A 23,707-nucleotide genomic window follows, 5' to 3' on the forward strand; every position below is an offset into this window, starting at 1 on the left:
AGATACCTCGGTCGGGGCGGGCGACATCCTTAAAGTCGGCAGACAAAGTCGTGGAAAGGACAACAAGGACTCACCAGCCCATCATATTCAATCAATAGATTTCATTTTTGTATGCCACATGATTTTGAGTACTTTATATGAATTTACGTGTGATTTATAAACCATTGGCGTGTTTTATATCATTTTATCTGCCGGGATTTCGTGCTCTTTTACAGGGGATGCCAGCTTTGTATGTTGTTGGCTGTAGAGGCCAGTTTCGGAGCATGCAAAAGCGGCGCTCTCATTGGCTATCCTATATCCTCCTAACATACAAGACCGGGTCTGAGTCGGATGAGCAGACGCTCTTTGGTGGTGATAGTGACCTCGTCGATGAGCGCTTTGGCGAGAGCGCTACGGAAGACGAACTATTTGCCCGGTGTGGCAGCGCTTCGGAACAAGAGTTCATGCCAGATAGCGCGTGAAATGATGGCGGTACTGGGATCTGCATCGAGGGAATTCAATGACAAAATTCCGGCTTTGCCTCCGTGATACCGCGAACCCGGCAAAGATTCACGCGGTTCATAATATGGTATCGCGGGGAGCTAATACAGTAATTCGGGGTCGAAATGGTACCACCTCTGTTTTACCCTCGTTTTTGTTGACTAGTCGTGCGTGTATTATAGGTAGCGAACACACTCAATTAATATTATCAGGAAGTCGCTATAGCAATTCCTCCCGATCAACCGATCCTATCTTTTATCCTGTCGTAGTGCCGGATGCTGCAGCACCTTAGCCAACTTCGCAGTGCGAAGCGAGAATCGATGCCATAAGTTAGGTTCAGTATCCGTACAGTCAAGTCAACGGCAACTCCCAGGTTCTCCACGCGTTCTCGTTCGGGTAGCTCTACGACGAGCACCTCATTCTTCAATTTTCCAACCTACCACCAAGAAACTCAAGTTACAACGATGAAGTTCTTCTTTCAGGCTGTGGCGGCGGTGGGTATACTACTAGCTAGCGGGACTGACGCTGTTTGGGAAATCTATCGACTGAGCGAGACATTCGGCGAACCCCACGGCACTTTTTTTTCGGATACGAGCTTTGCCATCGCTGGACAAAGCGTGCACTCTGTCACGATCCGCACGGGCGAGCGTGTGAATGGCGTCGGAATCGACGTTACAGGCCCTAAGGGGAACAACAATCCGTTCCACGGCGGTAATGGCGGCAACCCGCAGACTCTCACTCTGAACTCTGGTGAACGCTTCGAATGCTTGGAGGCGCACTGGGGTAAACACGAAGGCCGTACGCGCATCTTCTACATCAAGATCAGTACTACTAGCGGCAGATCGATTGGTGGTGGTACCCCCACGACCAAGACCGGAACAGTTTGCGCACCGCCCGGTTACCAGCTTGGCGGCTTTGGTGGTTCGTCGGGTGTGGAGCTTGACCAGGTGGGTGCCGTTTGGACCATGAACTAAGCGCGGGCCAAGCTCGTGCTCCTGTGCATGAGTAACGGGTTTCTCACACGAAGGTAGATTACTACAGATCACCGACAGCGCAAAAGATCAATCAGTGTACATGTAGCGAGCACCAGCCCAATTATTCCGATAATTGACAGTTACCCGTCTGATAACAGTGTCTTTAGCTCTTGGAACGAAAATATTGGATCGGTCCGAGCTCTCGAAGGTAAGTGGATTATTACCTTAATCAGTGATTCACAGCATATAGGGAGTAAAACTACGTATCAGCGTCTGAGGTTGTTGTGTGCGGTACTGCATTATTTGTAAGCACGTCTCCGGGTTGTGTACAAAGCGAATGCAATCTCAAAATAATCCTTCCGTTGGGCGACGCGACTGCATTATTTCTAAAGCAGCCCACTCCACGCTTCTACCCAAAACTTGACGTTTCCAAGAAAACTGGTACAGTACGACTACATTACCGTTCCTATCCAAAACTGGTACAGTACCGTGGGTCCCCCCGTTTTCGCTAGGGCGGACCATATCAAGTTTTCGGGTTCATGATATTTACAAAATCAAAGCAAAGGTAGTTGATGGAAAGCATTGTAAAGTAGACCTCATGTTCGTTGTTGAAGTATGGTTTGCCCTTAAGAATACCCCCAACGGTAGATACGCCGACATTGGTGGGCGTCTCGAACTCAGCAGTTGCCCACTGAACAAGCTTGGTATGATTCCATGTTGACTTCATGGCAGTTTTGGCACAAAGCTCGCGCGTTTGGATCAGAAGCAGTGGAATAGCGGGAGGGGCGACATGACATTGCGAGTGAGGACGCTGCCGACGACCCGAAGTCGCCGGTCCTGACGACTTAAGTGACCGAGCAAACATCCGGCAACCGGCCGCCACTCAACGGCAACACGCCGGCGGCCAACATGGTTCTCGGTCGCATCTATGAAGCAATAAAAAAGAGCGACTGGGGCAAGCTATTCGAGCCGACGTTTACTCGCCAAGCTGTTTGGGCCATTGGTTGGTTCGTCCCGTAAGCTCTGTGACCATCGAACAAGTGGCGAAGGACACTGTACGGTTCCTGAAATAATTGTGTCCTCGACCCTCGGAACACCCTTCACTGTCGACTCTAGAATGATGCTGGGTGTCCTGAAGCAGGTGCGGAACGTTGGAAGTGGAAGTGGAAGAAGTGGCTTTGACCAGCCTGCACTTTGGACGATTCGCGGACCACCCATGCGCCTTGCTAAGTGGTCAACCCGGCTAACGCACTGCTGCCGACGTCTCCAAAAAGGACAATTCGCGAAAAACCAAGCCGAAAACCCGCTGGAGGGCTATTCAGCGCGTCGGGTGAACGATCCCCGTACTCCGAAGACTCCCACATGGTGCCTCCACCACCTACGGGCCATTCAGGCCGCGCTAGACGCACCACTGACGACCAGGAGCACACGGAGCAGTACCAGACGGGGCAAGAGTCGTCGCTACCAGTCTACCGATGACTCATCAGATGACGAAGTGGACTTCACTGGTGACGGAGGGGCGCAGATGAACGAATACCTGCGCCAAATCCCGGAAGTGGCCGAATCTGAGCTGCTGAATGCAACCCCAACGATTGAAGTGGCGACACATCGACTACTGTGGCAGATCGAAGCAATCTCAGGCACCAGGAACAAGAGCGAAAACTCGATGCAGTGGCTTCGCGCTTTCGTCAACGAGATGAAGGGAACACGAACATTACCCAATGAGTGGTACGTGCCTTTCGAGCTGAGTCTTCGGGACGGCGCGCTGCATTGGTACCGACAACTGCCCAAGAAGACCAAGCGAACGTGGAGCCTCCTAAGCGAGGTGTTCATCTACTACTGCTCCTAATTCAGCCAGTCCGGAGAAACTCCATACTGCTCAGCCAAGCGCGAAGACAAGGAACATGTCCGCGACTACCTAAACCGGCTCAATTGCTATGCCAGGAACGCTGGGATTCAGTTCGAGAGTGGAGGCCGCAAGGTACACGACCACGTCAAGCGGTTCCTTGAGACTTACGGTGACCGAGGACTTGAACGGCGCCTGTGTCACCTGCGCATCTCGGACATCCACGAGTTAGAAGAGATGATCCAAGAGATATTGAAGATTGACGTGCGTAATTCATCCCGCGAGTCGTCGCTGCCTCACTCTCGAGCTCGGGATGCCTCTCGACGACGCGATGACAGGCATTGCAACGACTCGCGAGATGCCTACAACCGTCGCGACCGACGCGAATGAGATTATGAGCGTCGTCGCGATGACTCACTCTACATGCCTCGCGGGAGCCCAGCCAAAGCATCTGTCGCCAACATAGCCGACGAACTTCATGGACGGGACATGTGGGACGCTCGGAGCGATCCAAAGCACCAAAACCACCGATATACTGGCGACAGCAACAGCGAAAATGGAAGTGAACACGGTTCCGACGACTCGCAGCGCTATGGCGAAGACTGGGGTGACAGCTACTCGTCGGATGAAAGCAACCATTACATTGCAGCCGCCAATGATAACGAGCGCCGAGTCGCTGCTGAAGGTACTTATACACGATACAACTCAGGGGTGACCCAGCTGACTGCGGCCAAGGCCGTGACAATCGGTTCCAGAACTGCGGCCATCGCGACGAGAAATCTCGCCAGTACGGGCCGTGTGCAGCCTACGGCACCTCTATCACTCAGCACACTACTGCCAGCAAGCTGTGCAACCAAGTGCACCACGCCAGGAAGTGTGAAGTGTTTCAAGAAATCACCAAGAACGTCAAGTCCAAGGTAGACAAGAAAGACCTCAGTCCCAAGCTCCAAGATCTACTCTTCCCGGACCATTTAAACCAGGCGGCCGCCAACTACGACTGGGTTGGTCCCAATCGGGCTGTTACAGTTAGCAGAGCCCGCAGTCGAAGCAGAATGCATTTTTGCTTTTGTGGGCGAGTGCGAATGGACGACGACTGAACAAGATAACGACATGGAAACGACGGAACTCGAAAAGGAGAGAGGTTACTACCTAGGGGGAGGTGTAGTATGTGAAGAAGACGATAACAAAGTGATTGAAGATACTGCTGAAGACTGGTTGACATGTGCTGTGCAGGAAGACTCGCGCCGACGACTTGCCCCAGAGGTACGACTACTAGCCGGAGAACGGATGGGATGGTGGTCAGCGCAGAAATTAGACAAGCGCGCTAGCATGCGGACATTGGTAAGCGGATCCGTGGACGACTCGCACGCGAGGATTTTGTTGGATACCGGGGCACTGGTCAGTGGCTTTTCCGAATACTTTGCCAAGCGACTGACACTCCGCGATATAGTTGGGCACGGACGCTGCATGGATGTACAAGGGGTCACCAAGGGCAAGATGTTGACGAGTCGCCGGGCGAAGGTGAAGGCCACCCTTGGATGGGAGCGCGTTTATGCTTTCGAGGTCTGAATTATGGACCACTGTGCCGGGGTAGAGGTGATGCTCGGCACCGATTTCATGATCCCATCCGGTATCCGTCTGGACTTCCTCAATGCGACGACCAAGCTTCCCGACGTGGTGATGATCCCGCTTATCAAGACTCAAAACACGATGGACGAGGCTGAAGGGAGCTACATCGCGTACGGCCCTACAGAAACAATGCCGATACCGGACCGTGAATGGGATGTATTAAAGCTACAGCGGAGACAACCCGAACCGACGACTCATGGGTCATGAATTCGCCATACATATATGTTTATCCTAACCGCCACCAAGTTCTACAGTTGGCGTCCGGTCAGAATTCGGCTGATCAACGTCACAAACCGACTGGCGAAGTAATATTTGGGGTCGCTGCCGAAGACGGAAGGCTACGTACAGTTGGATTATGCTAAGTAGAAGGAGTGGCAGGTGCACGTACACGCTGCCCCACGAGACGGGACGCTACCCAAGTGGGAAACTGAACTCTACCAACAAGAGTTGGGCCAGACGCCTCCAGCCGTGGATTGACCAAGTTGCCCGATACCCAAGCATAGTGAGCTGGCGGATCGCCGCAGCTACCACATCGGGGCGGTTTGGGGCTTCGTCACGAATGACGTCGTTGAATTGTCATAAATCGTCTTCAAACAGCAAACACTACATGCCGTCAGCCAATCTGGTCTCCCTGCGATAGAGTGTACCGCATAAAAACCGAGTGCTCCTGCACGTGGAGCAGCCAATTCAGCCAGGCCTTCCAGTCTCCGTGACGGAACGCCGGCATTTTTTTTACTACCGCCCCGTCACTTTTCGTCTTTGTGAACGTGATTTTGTCTTCCATGTTGAGCCGACTTCGTTGATTCTCTGTCGTTTCTTGTCGTAGCCACGCTACGTTATTGCTCGAGCAATATGTCACGTGGTAGTTGTAGTAGTAGGACGCAATTTGTCAACTAAGTGTATATTGCCGTTGGTTAGACTGTCATATTCTTCCTTCGTCTCATAGTATGTCCTTGTGGTCTCATTGCTTCCTAGCCTCTTCACCTTCAACATCAATGAACTGCAATCTACAGCTACACACATACTTGGCTTGGTTCAACATGTACTCGACTCAGTTCAGCCGATGAGATTCAAAATACAAGTCCTGATCCACTTTGGGCTGGGGCACAGCCGCTCGTTGAGCGCCCATATCGCGCTCGCATTCAGCCATCATGTGTAGCAGCCTCACAGTCGACACTGACATCCCGAACTACTTAGTCACTTTTCTTTTGGCGTGGTTGAGAACAAGACCACACAAAACGCAACAAGCTGCTTTTTATATTTCCTCGCACCTGGCGCTCGGCCGCCCGGCCTCTTCCGTCCGTCTCCGTCTCCACCCAGTAAGGAGTGTTACAATTTACGCGACGTTTTATCGTCCCTCGGCACCCGTACATCCCTGGCTCGGGACATTTGGTGGAGAAGCGGGGTACTGCTTCCTGCGGGGGAGACCAGTTTGGTGGACTTCAAGGACAATTCGTGTGATCGCTGGGGAGGAGGCTACGTGAGGAGTAGTTACAAGATTCATTTGGTGTTGCCCGCAGTGAGTTTGGGTGTTCGGTCAAAGCACGGTGCTTCAAGAAAGACCAACACAGCGCAACGTTTCTGTTTTTTCGGGTCAGGCTGAGGTGACCTCAAGGAACCCGGTTCATTCCCTCTTTTTGGAGCGCGCGGAAACATTTTGCAAGTGGAGACGCTAGTTTTGACACAGATGTGCTATGGTCTACAGGTACAAGTTGTTGAAGATATCTACTCGACTGGCACGGTCTCAATAAACAGCAGCAGATGCTACTAGTCCAAGTGAAGTACACTCGTCGGTTTGTCTGGAGTAAACGATGTAACGTACTGGTGCGTGTTGGAACGACTCGGTAGTCGTAGTGCCAAAAGGACGGTTGAAGAAGAGTACTTAAGAATGTTTAACGCCGCTCTTGCCTGGCAAGACGGCGCGGATGCGACAAGAACAATGTATGGTGAGCAGCGCGAAGGATGATGCGACGGAGATGAGTGGTGGGTGGCCGGCGGACAGCAGGACAGCGGCGCATTTGGAGTGAGCGGCAAACATTACCTAAGTCAGAAGTAAGTCCGCAACGCTTCGGGATTTTCTGGATATCAGTCAATGGAGTTGGCTAATTGGAACGCTAGGCAGCAGTGGGGACCAATTCCTCAGGACACAGAATGACTGCACGAATCGTGGAGGTGAATGAGTTCCCTGTATTTCAGACGTTTAATCGACAAGGGCCTGGGACGACTACTACGGCTCCCGATCTGTTCTCGTTCAGCTGTTCGACGGAGACGACGCAATGTGCCACGAAGCATGCTAGTGTACCAAGTCAAGGCATTTGCATCGATACCACGGCTCGTCCAAGTGATTACATCATCTCGCTGAGTCCTGTTGAAGTCAAAACGCCTGTGGTGCGGAGTGGCGTTCCGGGAACCGCTACTGCGCCGGACTGTGCTGACGGGATAGTAGCCTGAGAGCAAGAATGGACAACCAGGTGCTGTCTTCTGGGCAATGCGCCCTCGGAACGGATTGCAATCGGTGGCGGTTATCACGAACCCCCAGAACGCTGTTCCGCGTACGTCATGTCGCTTGACGCTGTAAGCGGTGGTGAACTAGAAGCTGCACTATACGCTCGCCTGGCAATTAGGGAAAAGGGACGTCGACGCGGTGACGGAGCCGATGGTGCGGATGACGAAGCTAATTTTGTGGGTACTGGCGAGGACGCCTGATCCAGCAGCATTGGTGATCATAACTACGAGAACACGCCGGCCGAGGTCCACCAGCACATGCAGGGTGTCCCCAACTACGCCAAGTGCGTGACTTGTGACTGCGATGAAGCAGGAGGAAATGTTGTTGTTTGAGAACACGGCACGAACGAGACCGACGTCTGCGAGAAACTTTTGGAACGGCTGGATCCGTTCCATGCTGTGGGTGAAAACACTATTAGGAGAAGCGTGATGCGTGCTGAGATGCGTGCTCAGCTTGCATTGGTCGATTCGGACGCGGGTCAGATTGGTCAACAACGGGTGGAGCCTGTCTTGAATCCAGTCACGGGCAAACTTGATGAGGTGATGAGTGATGCAAACCTTGAGTGGCCCGCTGGAGGCCTCATTGCGTCATCTTTTGTGGGAGATGATTGCGAGTTCGTCGAAGGGGACCATGCTGCGCTGTGACAGGGAACGCTGGTGATGAAAGATTTTTGAATTCGGAAGCTGCGATTACAAATGAACAATGGGAGGTGAATATTGACGGTGTTGTGACCAGCAATTCTACTGATGACGACTCGATCAACAGCGCGGCGGCAGTAATGATTGACAGTTCGCGAAGGAGCTTTCGGGGGCCGGAAAGGTATTTGGTTTCTGCTATCGAGAGTGGAGTGATCAATCTTCGGATGAGTATCGAGCTTATTGGAGGTGTTCCAGTGCCGAACGCTGGACCTCCGAATCATGTTACTCCTGAGCGTGATAAAGCTAGTCTCAACTGAGCGAGATCGGGAAAGCTTTCGTTATGCTGACACGGGCCCTGACGCTGAGCGCTGCGCTGAAGACACGCCCTATAAGGTAGAACGCTGCTGCATTGAAGTAGCAGGGAATACCCGGTCGCTAGCGTTGCGGGTGTGAAAACAAGAATATTTGGTGAGGCGAAGAAAACCAATTGGCGGGGAGATGATCGGGGCGTTGGTAACGTCTACGAGTGTGAGAGCAGGCCCTAGTGGTGGACACTTTGAATGGATTGTGTCGATAAAGGCTTCAGGAATGGGTGCGAACGGGGTTCATGGTTGTTCATGTTGGCTGGCAATACGGTCGAGTTCAGGAGGGGAAGTGTGCGGCGCACGATCTCTCTCTCTTTCTGTAGTGTGACGGAACGTCAGCACGCACGGGTATGATACTGCTGTATGTCTTCGGATGCCGTGATGTTTCGCCTTCGCAACTTGGCTTACGATACGGAGAGCGTAGTCACGGCGCGGCCGGTGAGGGTACCATGTGCTACTGTTTCGAGCGATAGAGCGAACCACAGCATCGTGTACGGGCCCAGCAATCATTTTTTTTTTTTCTGGTACGCAGCTGTACCAGGTATCGGGAGCGACTCAATGATGATCCGTCGATAGCGACGGATATTCGACGGGGGAGAATGTCCCGTGTCCTGGTATACAGCCTGTGTGCCAAGGGTCACTGGTTCGGCCCTGGAGTGGTACACGCCAAACCATCGCGATGGACCTGCGAAGATGATGCGAGGTGTTCCCGCAGCTCCAAAGAAGCGACACGTCGGTCTACAAGGGCTATTGAACACGCATGAAGAGAGGCGACACGGCGCGAGTGCTTCCGGCTGCGAGATCCTGCCGAGGACGGGCGTCATGGCGACTTTAGAGCCACCATTGGTGCGAGGAGTGGGTTGTTATTTCTGAGGATGGCGGTCGTCACGAGGTCGCGCTGCTATACGTTGAGATGGGATGTCATGCATAGGAACGTGTCTGCACTGACAGCCCGAACTGCTTAGTCACATTTATTTTTGGGCAGTTGAGAACAAGACTACACTAAACAACACAACAAGCTACATTTTACCTTTCCTCTCGCTCGGCGCTTGGCCGCCTGATCTCTTCCGGCCTCCTCCGTCTCCATCCGACAAGGAGTGTTACGATTTAGGCGACGTTTTATCGTCCCTGGGCCCCCGTACATCCCTGGCTCGGGACAAAATCTTCTTGGCTTTGGCTCTCTAGCACCACTTTCATCTCCTCTCGGGCATCAATTGCTGGCTTGGTGGGACGGCGGCAGGTGTGCTCGTTTTCGACTACAACAGGGCCCCCTGATTCTACGATGAGTCTCACCGGCATTCGTTGTGGCACTGAGCGCAGGATATGTACTGAGTTTGACGGCCGTTGCGACTGTAAATAGTGCGCTTCACGTGGAACGGGTATTTTGGAAAGTTCATTTTGAACAATGAAAGTAAAAATGTTCTCTGCAACTTGCTCTCATTTTACAGATGATTGTTTTAGGTCCAATCAGGTGGTACTTTGTAAGGCGGACCTCTATAGTGGCAGTGCGATTCGTACGTTTAATATCCTCGTGTGACAGAAGAGAAGTATGTTGCTTTTTAAATTATTAGACACCGTATAATAACATACATATACCACAATGATATGCGGTCGTAAGTGATTATTGCACGATTACAACAGCATACCTATTCGTATTGCTTTGGAGCGCGATCCAATACGTCTCATGTCATATGTTTATCACCTGTATGTTAGTGCATACACGCGGGTATTTTCCCAGTGCGACGAATGTAACACACATTAGGCATTTTAGGAGAGTGGATGTTCAGAGACGTGGTTTGTTTAGGACAGATTTTAGTGCGCTTAGGGCAGATTTTTAGAAATAGGGCGATTTTAGGTATGTACTGGACGAGTTCGGCGAGTGGAGGTGCCAGTAGCGGAACGACTACGAGGTGAATCTGTCACTCCAAGCCACCGAAGTACATCAATGAGGGAGGATTCGCTCTCTTTCACGCGCAGATCGAAGGATACTTGCGCCAGCACGAGTACTGGGATGTTGTAGACGATACGGCGCACCTGTTGAACCAAATAAGCAGCAGTGGGCCGATCGAAACCGGTTTGCATGATGCACGCTTCTGGTTGGCATGACTTCAGGAAGGAGTGTAAGGTGGCTAATGCGCGCGATATGTGGTAGTCATTTGAGTAGGACATGACCAAGCGTGTGAACGCTAGTGAAATTCGACTACGCAGTAGGCTGTACGCCACGAAGTTTACGCCCGGTGAAGACATTGAGAAATACTAGGAGAAACTTGAAAACATGAGGCGTCAATTGGCTAATATGAATGCAACAATTGCTGGTGAAGAAATGACAAGGATCATCCTACAAGGTGTAATGGATTCTCATCGCAATGTTGGTCGACTCCTCAACCGTAATGCTGGTGGAAATGCACCGGACTTGTAGTTAGCACTCTGCTCGGCGACGCAGAGACGGACAAGGCGTGTGCCGTAAATAAAAACGAAGCGTGAAGGAACCACGAAGTTAATGGTGCAGACTCCTGTCACACAGAACCCGAAAAGCACATTCAAGAAAGCAAGTAGCGGTGAGAAGGTGACTCAAGATAATCGGAAGTGTTGCTTTTGTAAGAAGAAGTGTCATCCGCGTGCAGACGGCTATGAATGGAAGTCGTTAAAAAAAGATCGGGGCTCGGATCAGGCTGGCGGTGGCGATAACCCAATCCGATACACAACTGATTGGGTCCATGACTGGATGCTTGACAGTGGTGTAGGCGCACATGCTTGTGTGAATGAAGGCTTATCTCTGAAGATGAAACTAAATCCTTTGCTAACACTGGACTGGAAAGGAGGCGTGGGGGTCAATGAAAACTCGGGATTGATTCAACTGCAACTCTGGAGTGGAGTGATTATTGAGTTACCGGAAGGTAGCTATCCACCCGAGGGTGCAGTCAACCTCATTAGCCAGTTGTTGCTGGCGCGTACAGGATGGGGACCATCATATTCGGACACAGATAATGAGCAATAACGTATTGAGTACTTTGATAAGGACGGAGTTCGGCTTGAGTTCGCGAAGAAGCCAGACGGTTTCTACTGGATCAATGCTGGTCCTATTCTGGAAACTGCGTTAATGATGTCTCGAACAGTGAAGATATTGGACGACAATACCGTCATGAAATGACACTTGAATCTCGCCCATTTGAACGAAGCTGCAATGAAACAAATGGTGAGAGAGGGCATGGATGAGGCACAGGTGGGCTGACACTGCGTGACTTCAAGAATCCACCTCTCAAATGCATTGCGTGCCAAGCAACGAAGGCGAAGCGAATGTCTTTCAAACGCCAACAAGGAAAGCGAGCTAAACAATGCGGAGCATGCATTATGTCGGATGTTTGTCACGTCGGTATCTCAACTCCTGGTGGAGCAAAGTATTTTCAGCTGATTCAAGATGACACATCTCGGATCTAGCGAGTATTTCTGATAGCGAAGAAGAGTGACGCGAAGGGCAACGGGCTTGACTTACTTCGACGGTTGAAGAAGGACTTCCAGATATAGATGCTTAGATCGGACCATGAAGGAAAGTTTATAAACACCAAGTTGGCGGTGTTCTTTCGAGAGGAAGGAATCCGAGTACTCCCCACTAACGCGCACACGCCCGAGGAGAACTGCTTGGCGGAGAAGATGAACGGGAAATTAATGAGCAAACTTCGTGCGATTCGTGAAGCTGCAAATTTGCCGGAGGGTTTGTGGGGTAACGACCTGCACTATGTTATCTACGTCAGCAACAGGAGTGCCACGAAAGCACTGGGAGATGTGACACCATTCCAGAAGTGGGGGGGGGTCAAAATACAGATATGAAGAACCTAAAGGTGTGTGACTGTGTGATCTATTACCACATACCAAAAGCGAAACCAAAGAACAAGCTGGAAATGCGAGCAAACCCCGTGATTTTCCTTAGCATGGCTGAGTCGGTTTATGGCTAACGATTGTTAGATCTGGAGTCGGGGGATATTTTGGAGCGATGGTCGGATAATTTTCATGAAGATGTGGCTGTTGGCGACAACTACGTAGTACATCTCTTCGACAGACGGTATTACGGTAAGCGGGCGATCGTGCCAAGTGGAGTTCCCTACGTTTTGCTTCCTGTGAAGCATGTCGCTATCTGTGATGGGGATATGGAACAACCGTCCACTACCGAAGAAACTAAGGAGGAAGATGACGATACAAACTCTGCCGTTGTTGATGATGATATGAGTAGCAGTGACGAGAGTGATTGGGAAATTATCGAAACCATGAACGAAGGATCGAATGACGGTGCAGCCTGTGCTGGTGTAATGGGTAGCACGCACAAGTGGCTACAAGCCACTTGTAATTTTAACAGATAGGATATCTGTTAAAAGTTTTAGATACTTCCTCACCTTGGTGTAAGTCACACCAATGACTGTATTGAAGTGGACCACCACATCGAGTGGTCCACACCTACCCAAAGATCCTATTGCTAGAAATAAGCATCTGTCTACTAGTCAGTGACGTACATATTGACGGGGCTCTGACAGCCAGCCACTGGCAACCACTTTCATACAGTTTTAGCGTATTTAGGAGGAAGATCAATTTAGAAACAATACAGTTCTCTTTTTACCTTAACCTAATTACTTTGGACTCAAGTACACTGTATTCTAGTTAAAACGAAACTACCGCTTCCTCATATACGCAGTACGTGCTTACGTAGTGAGCCAAAGTAAGTCCACTGCAGCTGGAACTGAGTCCCGAATTAATGCACCTGCATCTGCGACGTCTGATTCATCTATGAATCCGAATCCGCAAGTGTTTGGATCAAGTGGGAGCACATATACAAGTGGAAATAATGCTTCAAGCGCTGGTTCTCCAACTGGTAGCGGTCCGACACCATTTCGAGTGGCTGTGCGCCAATTTGCCGGGGAGCCTACAGCCCCGTCGAACCCGACTTCGTTTTCAATTTCACGTCGACCCGGACGCCAACGCCGACCTAGCAGCCGGTATGATCTAAGTACGTGGATCATGACGCTAACGCTCATGCAGCGCATGTTGATCGGTGGGGTAAACGAGAACTTGAACGCTACTTCGAGGAAGGAAGCATTGCAGTCTGAATACGCAAACGACTGGCAGCTTGCAGATGCAGAATATGAAGGGCTTATGGATAACATGACTTGAGCGCTCATGCCTAGACCGATACCAAACATAGGGAAGAGACATGCAAATATATTAACGTCAGTGTGGGGACTGGCTGCGGAACGAAATGAACCTAGAGAAGTGGGTAGATTAAAGGCCAGGCTAACTATGCGAGGCTTCGTGCAGAAGTTTGGCATTGACTACCTTGCCACTTACTCACCAGTGGTTCGAATTGAATCCGTACGGATAGTACTGTTGGTTGCGATGTCCCTGAACCTTGAGTGCGTACAAGTTGATTTCGTTACCGCGTTCCCGACTGGAGAACTCACGAATGTGACCATGTACACGGAGCAACTGGAAGGGTACGAGGATGACACAGACCGAGTGTGTAGACCCCGAAAGAGAATTTACGGTCTAAAGCAGGCTTTCAAGATACTCTACACGAGGTCCTTGTGAAGCTGGTTTTCACTCAGTGCACACATGACGCTGGAGTATACTAGAGACGGCGGTATGGTCATGTAGTGTATCTAATTGTGTACGTTGACGACATAGTCGTGGCTGGAACATCTGAAACCATTAACGGAGTAGTCCAAGGACAGGCGTCTCACTTCAAACTGAAGATCGTGGAGTCACTGCATTACTGGGTTGCTTGTACACGCCCCGATTTGGCAAATGCAGTAAGGACACTGGTTTAGTACATGAACTCGTTTACCGTGGAGAATTACCGAGCTGCGCAACGTGTAGTGTGCTACGCGCTTGCAACATAGGACATGGGATTGGTGTATCGAGTGACGCCAGAGTGCCCGACACTAGACGCGTTTGCGGACGCAGATCACCAGCCGTGCCCGGAGGCAAGCCGATCCGTTACAAGCTACCTGCTTCGCATGCATGGGAATATGTGGATGTGGAAGAGTCATCGTCAGCGACGGGCGACAGAAGACACCTGTAGCTCAGAGCTAGTTGCTTGCTGTGAATGCTGCAAGATGGTTGTGTGGGCACGCGAGTTGGTGATGGAACTGGGATTTGGTGACCCTTATCCCCAAGTACCAATCTACTGTGACAACCAGGATACAATTGCGGTGGTGGCGAACAATGGCAGCACATCGAGAATTCGCCACATGGCTATGCACGCACGATTCATCAATGAATATGTCGATGAACAAGTGCTGGAAGTGATGTGTGTACAGAGTGCTGAGAATCCCGCGGATGTGTTCACCAAGTCCTTGGGTTCAGCGGAGTTTGATCGGCAGAGGAGCGGCCTGAACATTGAAAATGTGTCGAATGCCTGGGCAGAGGTCGAGGCCTCTGTGGAACCAATCAAGTCACACGCTTTCAGCAGCACTGAATTGGACGTTGACATGGAAGGTTGGCGAGGTCCCAGCCAATTCTAGGCTAGGACCCGTCAGTCAGAACAATAAACTCTATTACGCACCGGGCACATAGCACCTAAACCGTGGATATTTGTTGACCGAAGTCTGGCTTTGTAGAGACTTCAAGTTGTACTGGCTCGATCTGGAAACTGAGCTCTGTGAATGTCAAGATGCAGCAACCCCGGACCTCAGGTCTGAGATTTGAATTCAGTCTGGGGGCTGAGGTCTGGGATTTGTTCTAGACGTCACGTATCTGGTGTTTCAAGCCTTGAATCTAGACATGAGCAGAGATCTGGTTTTCGGCATTTTAGGTTTGTGACTTGGAGTCACTTGGTTGCTTAGGTCTCAGATCTCAGACCTGAGATCGAAACGTTTGGAGAACCGGCAGATCTGGGACCTGAGCGTGATGTCAAAAGTGTGATACTTTGGGATTTGGAGTCCAGTCTGGGGCTTGTCTGTGCATCAGACGCTAATATGTTCAGTATGGGGTCTGGGAAGAGAGCGTGGCGTGCGGCGTCCGATTCCACCTCGGCTCTGGGGTGCTGGGATACGGATTCAGTACCGTAATTTTGCCCCCAGTTCAGATTCTAGGACTGGGAGTCACAGAACCTGAACCAAAGCTGAGAGTCAGCAATTGTGAGCAGAGTCTGGGATCTGGAATTGGTGTCCGAGCGATGATGCCACCTCCGAATCTGATATGTGGAGCCTGAGAGGCGAAATAAGCTGAGACTGGCGAAAGTCAGCTGCCGCTCGGAGCCTAGGACGTGACTAAGAGTCTGAGGTGTGCCTGCAGGACCTGGGATGACACTTTGCAAGCTGAGTTATGAAGTGGCTACATGGGGATGGCTGCACTGACGGTCTGGAATCTGTGATAATTGCTCGTTGAAGTAGGGTCGCCCCGTTGTGGCTTTTCGGTGCCTGGTATCTGGCACACAAGATTAGGCCCGACAAGTCGCCTTTGGATATGGGCCAATTGGAACCACAGGGCCTTGGCGTCATATGGATTACACCTGATTTTTACTCAGAGTAACCAGTGCAATCAAGTGATGACAGACCAAGTCCGGCCAATCCCGGCCACAAGATCCTGGCGTAATCAGGATATCACTGATTTGCACCCAGGTGTGATCAGTGTAATCAAGTGATGAGGCCAACGGAAGGACGCCAAGGCAGCGACGCGCATTCACGGGCGCCGCCAATCCAGTAGCTTAGTGGGTAGTTTGCCCTTGTTCAAGGTGTACCCAGGCCATGTTTGCACCCTTACTTGATAGGCCTTATGTATGTGCATGTGCATGATAATCAATCAGAGTATGTTTTGCCCCGAAGTCCGCACGCGGCGGAATTCGTTTTGCGCCGACGGGCGTGATGCTTCACAGGGACCAAGTCCCTTCCCCCGGCGGCGCGCGCAAGCCCAAGTGGAGTCGCTGCGAGTGTTCTATGGTCAAGCTCAGCTAACTCCAAATAAATTCAAGTTCAACAACCAAGCCTTTTCGTGTTTCGGCCGCTTTGCCTTCGTTGATGTATACTCCACACGCGGGACATTGGTTTGCTGGTTTGCTTGCTGTTTTCCAGGCGGTGCTTCATATTTTCGGGCGGAAGGTGCTCCGCTCTGAGGTTTCGGCAGAGCAACACCTGGGATGCTGTTAACACCCAGAGTTCAAGGGCCTGAGAAGAGAAGTGGACTAAGTGGGTGTGAAGTGGATGTGTGTATATTCAAGAAAACGGGGCACAGCGGACTTCGCACGTGCATAAAAGGGCCTTCCAAGCAAGGAGCAAGCTTCGTCTGGGGCCAACTGGCAACGCTTCGGAGGCAGCTGGGGTGGCCGACGCAAGTCTGGGCCCGCAGTGTAGCCTTATGAAGAACCAAGACAATGGATTGCAAGAGTGAGGAACGCACGCCTCACCCAGCTTATCAGAGCTCAGATTCGGAGTTGAAGGGTCTGAGATCAAGGTCTAGACGCGAGGATATTCCCTGTTTTTGGAGCCAGCATCGCCACGAAAGTGCTGGATGTGTCGACGTGAGGTTGCGTGCTAACGTGTGAGTGGCTATGTGTATGTGCGTGTGTATTTATGTGGGAAAGATGCATTGATGGCCAGCCGTGCAGCTACGCGCGTGGGCGGTGGAAGGACAGCATTGCGAGCATGAGAACGGCGGTCATAGTGGCGGCGCAGTGGCAAACGGCGGCTACCGCCACGGAGGTGCAAGCATTGATATTTCTTTAGTTATTTCAACGCAAGAAATACAATGTGTTCTGCTGAGTACTAAGTATTGTTTTATTGGGCTTGTGTTATCGCAGTGCCTGGCGCTAGATTTACTCTGGGGAAAATCACTTGCGTAAAGTATTAGGCAATGCGTCACCGGGGCTCATACAATTGCTCCTGTTTGCCGACTCTCTTCCATCACGTTCAATCAAGAAACCCCGGTGTTCTCCACGATGGCGTCTCGGAAAGCGAAGCAAAAACTCGATGATGCTTTAAGCGATTCAAGTACTACGTCAAAACGCAACGCCCGGGGCGCGTCGACACGGCAATCGCTCAGACCGAGAAAAGCGCCTGAAAATGAGATTGACGAGTTGGCAAACAGCGACGAAGACGATAGTAGTGGTGAATTCGAAGTCGAAGCCATCTTAAGAGAGGAGGGTGGTCTCTTCTTCGTCAAATAGGCCGGGTATGACTCGGAAGACAACACCTGGGAGCCTGAAGACTACCTCAAGCCGGACATGATGATGAAGTTTCGACAGAGCAGTAAGCGCCGTGCAAAACCTACACAGCAGGATCACGTTGACAGTGATGCCGAACTGGAAGCAGCGATAGAGCTTCCTGCTACGGGGACTGCGAGCTCTGGTGCTGATACTGTGAGCGAGGGTGCCGATAGCGCTGGTACAACCAGTAACCTGATAGGCGCTCGAGTTGCTTTTGCACCTTCAAATGAGGCATGGATGCCAGAAGCCGATTGCAGAAAGGTGGGAGCAGCGTACTTGACAAGTATAATTGCTCGTATCAAGAAACCGGATGGCACAAGGAAAGCAAGTAAGCGGAAAAAATATTGTGGAGTTACTCTGTGCGATGTGCGATGGACGTTGACACAGTTTCAACTGCAACGGCACATTCATGATATTCCTCGTGCAAAAGGTTTGGAAGGAATTGAAGCGTACAATCGTCTCAGTGGGAACGAGTTAAGACCAGAGACTTGGGATATCTTGTGGAGACCGTACCAAGAGGAAACTGAGGGCGGAGATATTTGGGACGAGTTTGAACAGCTGGACGAGGCCTACACTCATTACGATTGCCAAGAGAGCATCGCGGAAGATGTAGGAGAGGTGGAGCGCGTCGCTGCTATGAGCTTTGACCCACTCGGAATTGTTGAGAGACCAGAAAAACTATTTGCACACAGTGATGGAACTACGGCCCCTCGCGTAAACGAGGAGTATGCACCAATTTTCGGCACTCAGCTTCTTCCAGTTTCCTCGCATACCTTCCGCTCGCCTTCTGGAAAAAAATTGTCACGAGTACAAATGCATACGCTGCCGCTGAAAAACGGCAAGCGGTGACGCTGGAAGTATTGATGAAGTTTCTGGGTATCCTGTTCTACATCGCTCTGATTGACAAAGGCGAATACGCTAACTATTGGGGAGAACAAGTTGAGGATAGCCTGTTTGAAGCAGAAGGTGCTCGTATGGACAACGTTATGCCTCTCAAGCGCTTCAAGTTCTTACGGAAAAATTATGTTTTCGCTACCCGGTGACGCTCGCAGCACTGAAGCGTGACCCTGCCGCTAGGATCAGGCCTCTGATGAATATGCTAAAGGTTTGGGCACCGAAGTTTGTTACTCCTGGTAGAAATGTTGTCGTCGATGAGTCGAGCATTGCTTGTCGATCGCGCTACGCTCGACATTTGATCGTCTTCAATGCAGCGAAGCCAACACGGGAAGTATAATTTTAAGATTTACATGTGCTGCTGTTCGGAGTTGTGGCTGGCGATTAATTTCCGCCTACACTGCGCGAGTGGCATGGTGGACGTCGTGACGGGGTCGTTCCCGAAACGAGGCTGCAGAAATAGCGGTCGCGACAAAGCTGGCGGCTGAAGTGCCCAATTGCGTCGTTGAAGTCACGAGACCAATCCACCACACCAATCGCGTTGTCAATACTGACAACTACAAAACTTCATGCCAACGTTTGGAATTGTTTCGCGTGTTCGGTCTGTATGGTCGTGGTACAATTAGAGAGTCAAGTAAACACTTTCCTCGACGTGTTATGATTTCAAAAGCGATGATTTGCCTCGTGGATCAATGGAGCAAGCTGTTAGCCAGACGAACAAAAATGTGGCTGCTGCATGGGTGGACGGTTCTGTCGTTAACATCGTGTCAAGCGCTGACACCTCAACAACCTCAACCGTTTACCGTCATGTAGGGAGAGCGAAACGGCCATTCCCAGCCCCAAGTTGCGCTAATGAGTATAATCAAGTAATGCAAGGGTTGGCCGAATTGACCAGCTTCGCGCCCGCTTTTCCGTTGCCGAGGGGCACTCTTTTTGCAAGTGACACAAAAAAACTCGCATTAGCGCTTGTCGATCTTGCACATGCAATGTATTTATTACGCGAAAGATAGCAGGAGGCTGCAAGAACAAGCTGGATCCCCACCGCGCATATATAGTGGAGTTGAGTGGCGGGTGACTCTCCGGGGGTATGGAAGAACGCATTGACCGACCCTGTCACGATGCATACAAGTCCAATTGAGCCTGACCTCGCTGGGCTTTGCACTCCAACGTCAAGTACACGCCGATATGGGATTCCCCCCCCGCACACCAACCGAAAGTCAATGCATCCCCCGCCAGGTGCAGGTACAGTTTCCTGACTCACGGACGAAACGAGGGTGCGTAGTCTGTAGATTTGAGGGAAGATACCTGACAGAGGCGACCAACTGGTGCATAATGCACTTGGCATCACTGTGTAGTGAAGGAAGTGCATCAGCTGGGCCAGAAAAAATATTTCCTATATCAGCGTGAGGATTGGTCATGCTGGGAAAAGTATCACAAGCATTACTTTCCGGCGGTCTTATTTAACGCTCATGGTCATATTCGACGCTCATCCCAGCTATTCAAGATCAAAAAGGCAGCGGAACGTTTTGCATTCACATCACCTGTCGCACCATCAGAAACTTCTACAGTTTACACGTGAGAGAGTACTAGCTGGTAAAGTGATGTGTGTTGAATATAGGAAGATTTCTACGACAAACCCTCTTCTAGTACTTCTAGTACTCTTGACGGACAATGCCTGGTCTCGGCGAGGACCACCACCGCTGTGATGATGAGTATGAGAAGACTGAAGAAGTTGACGAACGTGTCAAGTCGACCGCTGCGTTTCTCAGCGAAGTGGAGGCGCTGTTGCTCCAGGTGAGTCGGATGGGATATCCACGCCCTGTCGAGTGCAGCCTCGCCGCCGAGTTGAACCCAAGTGTGGGCGAAGACGAAAATGATGATGATCAAGTGTTTGATCAACGCCCCTTATTCCAAGAGCAACCCGGAACGCCGGGTGCCAACAAGGTGGTCAGCCGACTCGGCGAGGAGATGAGAACCCGAAGCGAGTGGATGATAATGTTTGCGCCGGTCACAATGGTGCAGGACCGAGCAGACTCAGCCATTCAACAGCACCATCCTGGACCAACCCGTCAAGGACACGGCATTGCTGCTGAAGGCGATGGGTTATCGCTGCAGGAGCCGGTCCAACAGCTCGATTTATTGCGTTGGGATATCCGCCGAGCTGAGAGTGAGCTGACCCATTGGAAGCGTCGGCTGCGTGCAGAGTTCGGCCTGGAGCGGGCTCCCGTAGCCAAGCAGACCACTGTCGAGCGGATTGCTGACTTCGGGGAAAACGAGGCGGAACTCGGCGAAGACACGTGGAGTGACAGGGGTGACCCCGGCGATCGGTGAGGGCGCAAATCCGCCGACGCAGTTACGTCGGCGAGGGTCCGACCGACCCCAGGTGCCTGGAAGTGCGTGCCCACTTCTCGCTCGACAAGATCGCCGAGTTCGAGGGCAAGCGATACCGCTCGGATGCATCCTTAAAGTGGCTGGAGCGCTTCATTTACGAGATGAAAGAGACTCACCAGCCTCAAAACGCGTGGTGCGAGCCATTCTCGCTAAGTCTCGGTCGAGCGGCCAAGAGCTGGTATCGCCAGCTGTCACAAAAAGTCTCAGCAGCGCTGGAACAACTCAGCGAGGCGTTCCTCGATTAGTACTGCTCGCAATTCGACCAGTCAGCGCGGTCGCGATACGCGCAAGGAGATGGAGCCGGTATGTGACTTCCTAAACGGCTATGCCTGTACCGTCAAGATCCAGTACGAGAAGGGCGGTGCTGCTGCAGCCTACCACGTCCAGCAGTTCCTAGTCACTGCGGTGACGGCGAAGTCATAGATTTGTTGTATCCAGTTCAACTCACCGACATTCAGGAAGAGGGCCAGATCATCAACAAGAAGATACTCGGCGAGAAGAGAAAGACGCAGCGTGACCGTATGATGGGCAGCCGAGGAAACGAAACTCGGCGGGGTCACAGCGCTCGGCGATATGACCGCCGCGAGAGTCGCCGAGATTTTCGACGCGAGCCGCGCCGAGATGATCGCCACCGCCGCCGTGACGAGAGTCGAGTCCGCCTAGTCGATGCGGTGGATGCTCCGGTGGGTGGCTTGTATTGTGGCCCTGACTCACGACAGTCAAGTCGGCGAGGCAGCGGGTTCGAGCCGTCGAGCCGTGAAGGCGCTTACAGCGGCTTCAGCGACGTTGACTCCGACAAGATCCAGAATTACGTGGCCGCTGGAGCTGTGAGTAACCAAACCTCAGAATGGGGCAACTCGGCGGAGCGACGCAGGGCGACCGCCCAGCTCGCCGATATGAGTCGGCTGAGCGCCAGCGCCAGGAGCGCCGAGATGACACTCGTGACAGACGGACCTATGACCGCCAAGATCGTCTAGGTGATTTCAATGAGCGCCCTCTCTATTTTCCTTCCGCGGCATGTGGCAGTAACATCCACTCAGCGCACTTCTGTCCCCGGCGATGCAAGTTCTGCAAGCAAGTTCACGACGTGGGCCGCTGCGAGATGTTATAGAGGCTCGAGAAACTCACCAAGTTCGTCCGCACATCGGTGGATAAGGCGGTGGTGCCCACCGACCTCCATGATATCTACGAGCCAAAGGATTTAAACTAGGCGCTCCGCCAACTCCGACTAAGTTGGATAACATTGGGCTGTCACAGTCAGCTGAGCCGGCGGTCGAAGTGAATTTCGTGTTCGCTTTCGTGGACAAAGCGCAACGAACTGAGATGATGTGCGGAAGACGTGACGAATTTGAGTGTGGCTCCGACGGCCATGAGCGTGAAATTGACTGTAATGATAAACCCAGCGACCCAGAGGAAGGTCACCGAGCTATTTGGAGTATGGAAGAGATAATCAGCTGAGTACCGACGAATCAGACCACTCCGCGATGATGAGATTACACTCGGGCGAGCGTTTGGGGTGGTGGTCGGCGAGTCCGTATGCGTGCCCTAGTGATGGGTGTGCTGAACGACAAGCGAACGCAGACTCTGCTTGACACCGGAGCAAACGTCTCGGCGGTCACGAAGTCCTTCGTTAGGAAGTCACGATTAAAAAGAATTGCCAGCAATGACAACCAGACTAATGTACAGGGTGTCAAGAAGGGTAAGCTGAATACGACTCCCGGGCAATGGTGAAAGTGACTCTCGGCTGGTAATTGGTCTACGAGTTTGAAGTCTGGATTATACCACACTATGCTGGCATCGAAGTGGTCATACCACCCCTCAAGTCGCGAGCCGCTGAGTTGGATTACGCACCTATGAGTGAGCGGCGGCCCAGCTGAGTCAATGAGCCTTCAGTCGCGCCTGGTCGCTGAGATCACCCGGAGGCGCAGGCAGCCGAGTTCCGACAACCGCAAGTTATGGGTGCGGTGAACAAAAGATTGGATACCCACGGTTGTCCACGGTTCACGGAATAAACCTCCCAAAGTTCTCATGACGAATGTGGGCGAGAAGCTGGTGGGGTGCCCCGCCCACTTCCCGGAGATCATTTGGATTTCGCGTGGAGAGCTACCCCCGGACGACGGGTATGTCCAATTGAACTCGGCGAAGTATCGCGACTGGCAGGTTCTCTCGTATGAAGCTGCGATGGACCAGGACTGACTGAAGAAGGAGCAGAGTATATATGAGTGGATAGCCAAACAGCCGCCAGGAGTGGAGAAGAAAGCGTACCTATCGCCGAGTAGAGTGATGAAACGGAGTTTCCTCCGGATTCGTAACGGAGAAGCCGAGTTAACTTGCGCTCAACGCCATGAGTTGCTGGAACAGTCAGTCCCAGCAGTTACCAAAGTCACTTGCGCAGGTGGCCTTATAGTCGAGTCGGCGGCGTCTGGAGCTGAGCCTATTAGGTCAGTCATAATGACCGCGGTAGCTCCATCGAACCACAGCCGAGTCGGCAGATTCCAATTAACAGTCGAGCCAATTCGGCTGAGCTCGACACAGCATTGTTCCGGCTTAGCCAGGGTCACGTGGCGGAGAATGTGGTCACCGAGATGCAACGGGCGCACGACACGACCACTCAGCTGAACGCCGAGTTCAAAGATGACGACAACTCGGCTGGGACAACCACGGGCAATCCACCCGCTGACGGGACCGAAGTGACCGCCAAGCTGCTCCAGGGAACACGGTGTTACTGTCTGCTCATATCCCTTGCGATTTCGAGGGGTTTGTGCTATCATTTGACGTATCAGCTAAGGCCACGGCA

General features: G+C 51.8%; 2 protein-coding genes across 2 annotated transcripts; both read left to right on the top strand.

Moving 5' to 3' along the window:
- Nucleotides 1–944: 944 nt before the first annotated feature.
- IUM83_12363 (uncharacterized protein) lies at nt 945–1,454 on the top strand (the record flags this gene model as incomplete). The annotated part of the gene is made up of 1 exon (XM_067936984.1): nt 945–1,454. One exon carries the CDS (start codon nt 945–947, stop codon nt 1,452–1,454), a length of 510 nt encoding a protein of 169 aa, XP_067800246.1.
- Nucleotides 1,455–20,190: 18,736 nt separating this feature from the next.
- IUM83_12364 (uncharacterized protein) lies at nt 20,191–21,887 on the top strand (the record flags this gene model as incomplete). The annotated part of the gene is made up of 2 exons (XM_067936985.1): nt 20,191–20,846; nt 21,647–21,887. The coding sequence occupies 2 exons, from the start codon at nt 20,191–20,193 to the stop codon at nt 21,885–21,887; spliced, it is 897 nt and encodes a 298-aa protein (XP_067800235.1).
- Between the last annotated feature and the right edge of the window lie 1,820 nt (nt 21,888–23,707).

This window comes from Phytophthora cinnamomi (assembly GCF_018691715.1).
Source record: "Phytophthora cinnamomi strain GKB4 chromosome Unknown Contig2, whole genome shotgun sequence".
Taxonomy (NCBI): Eukaryota; Oomycota; class Peronosporomycetes; order Peronosporales; family Peronosporaceae; genus Phytophthora; species Phytophthora cinnamomi.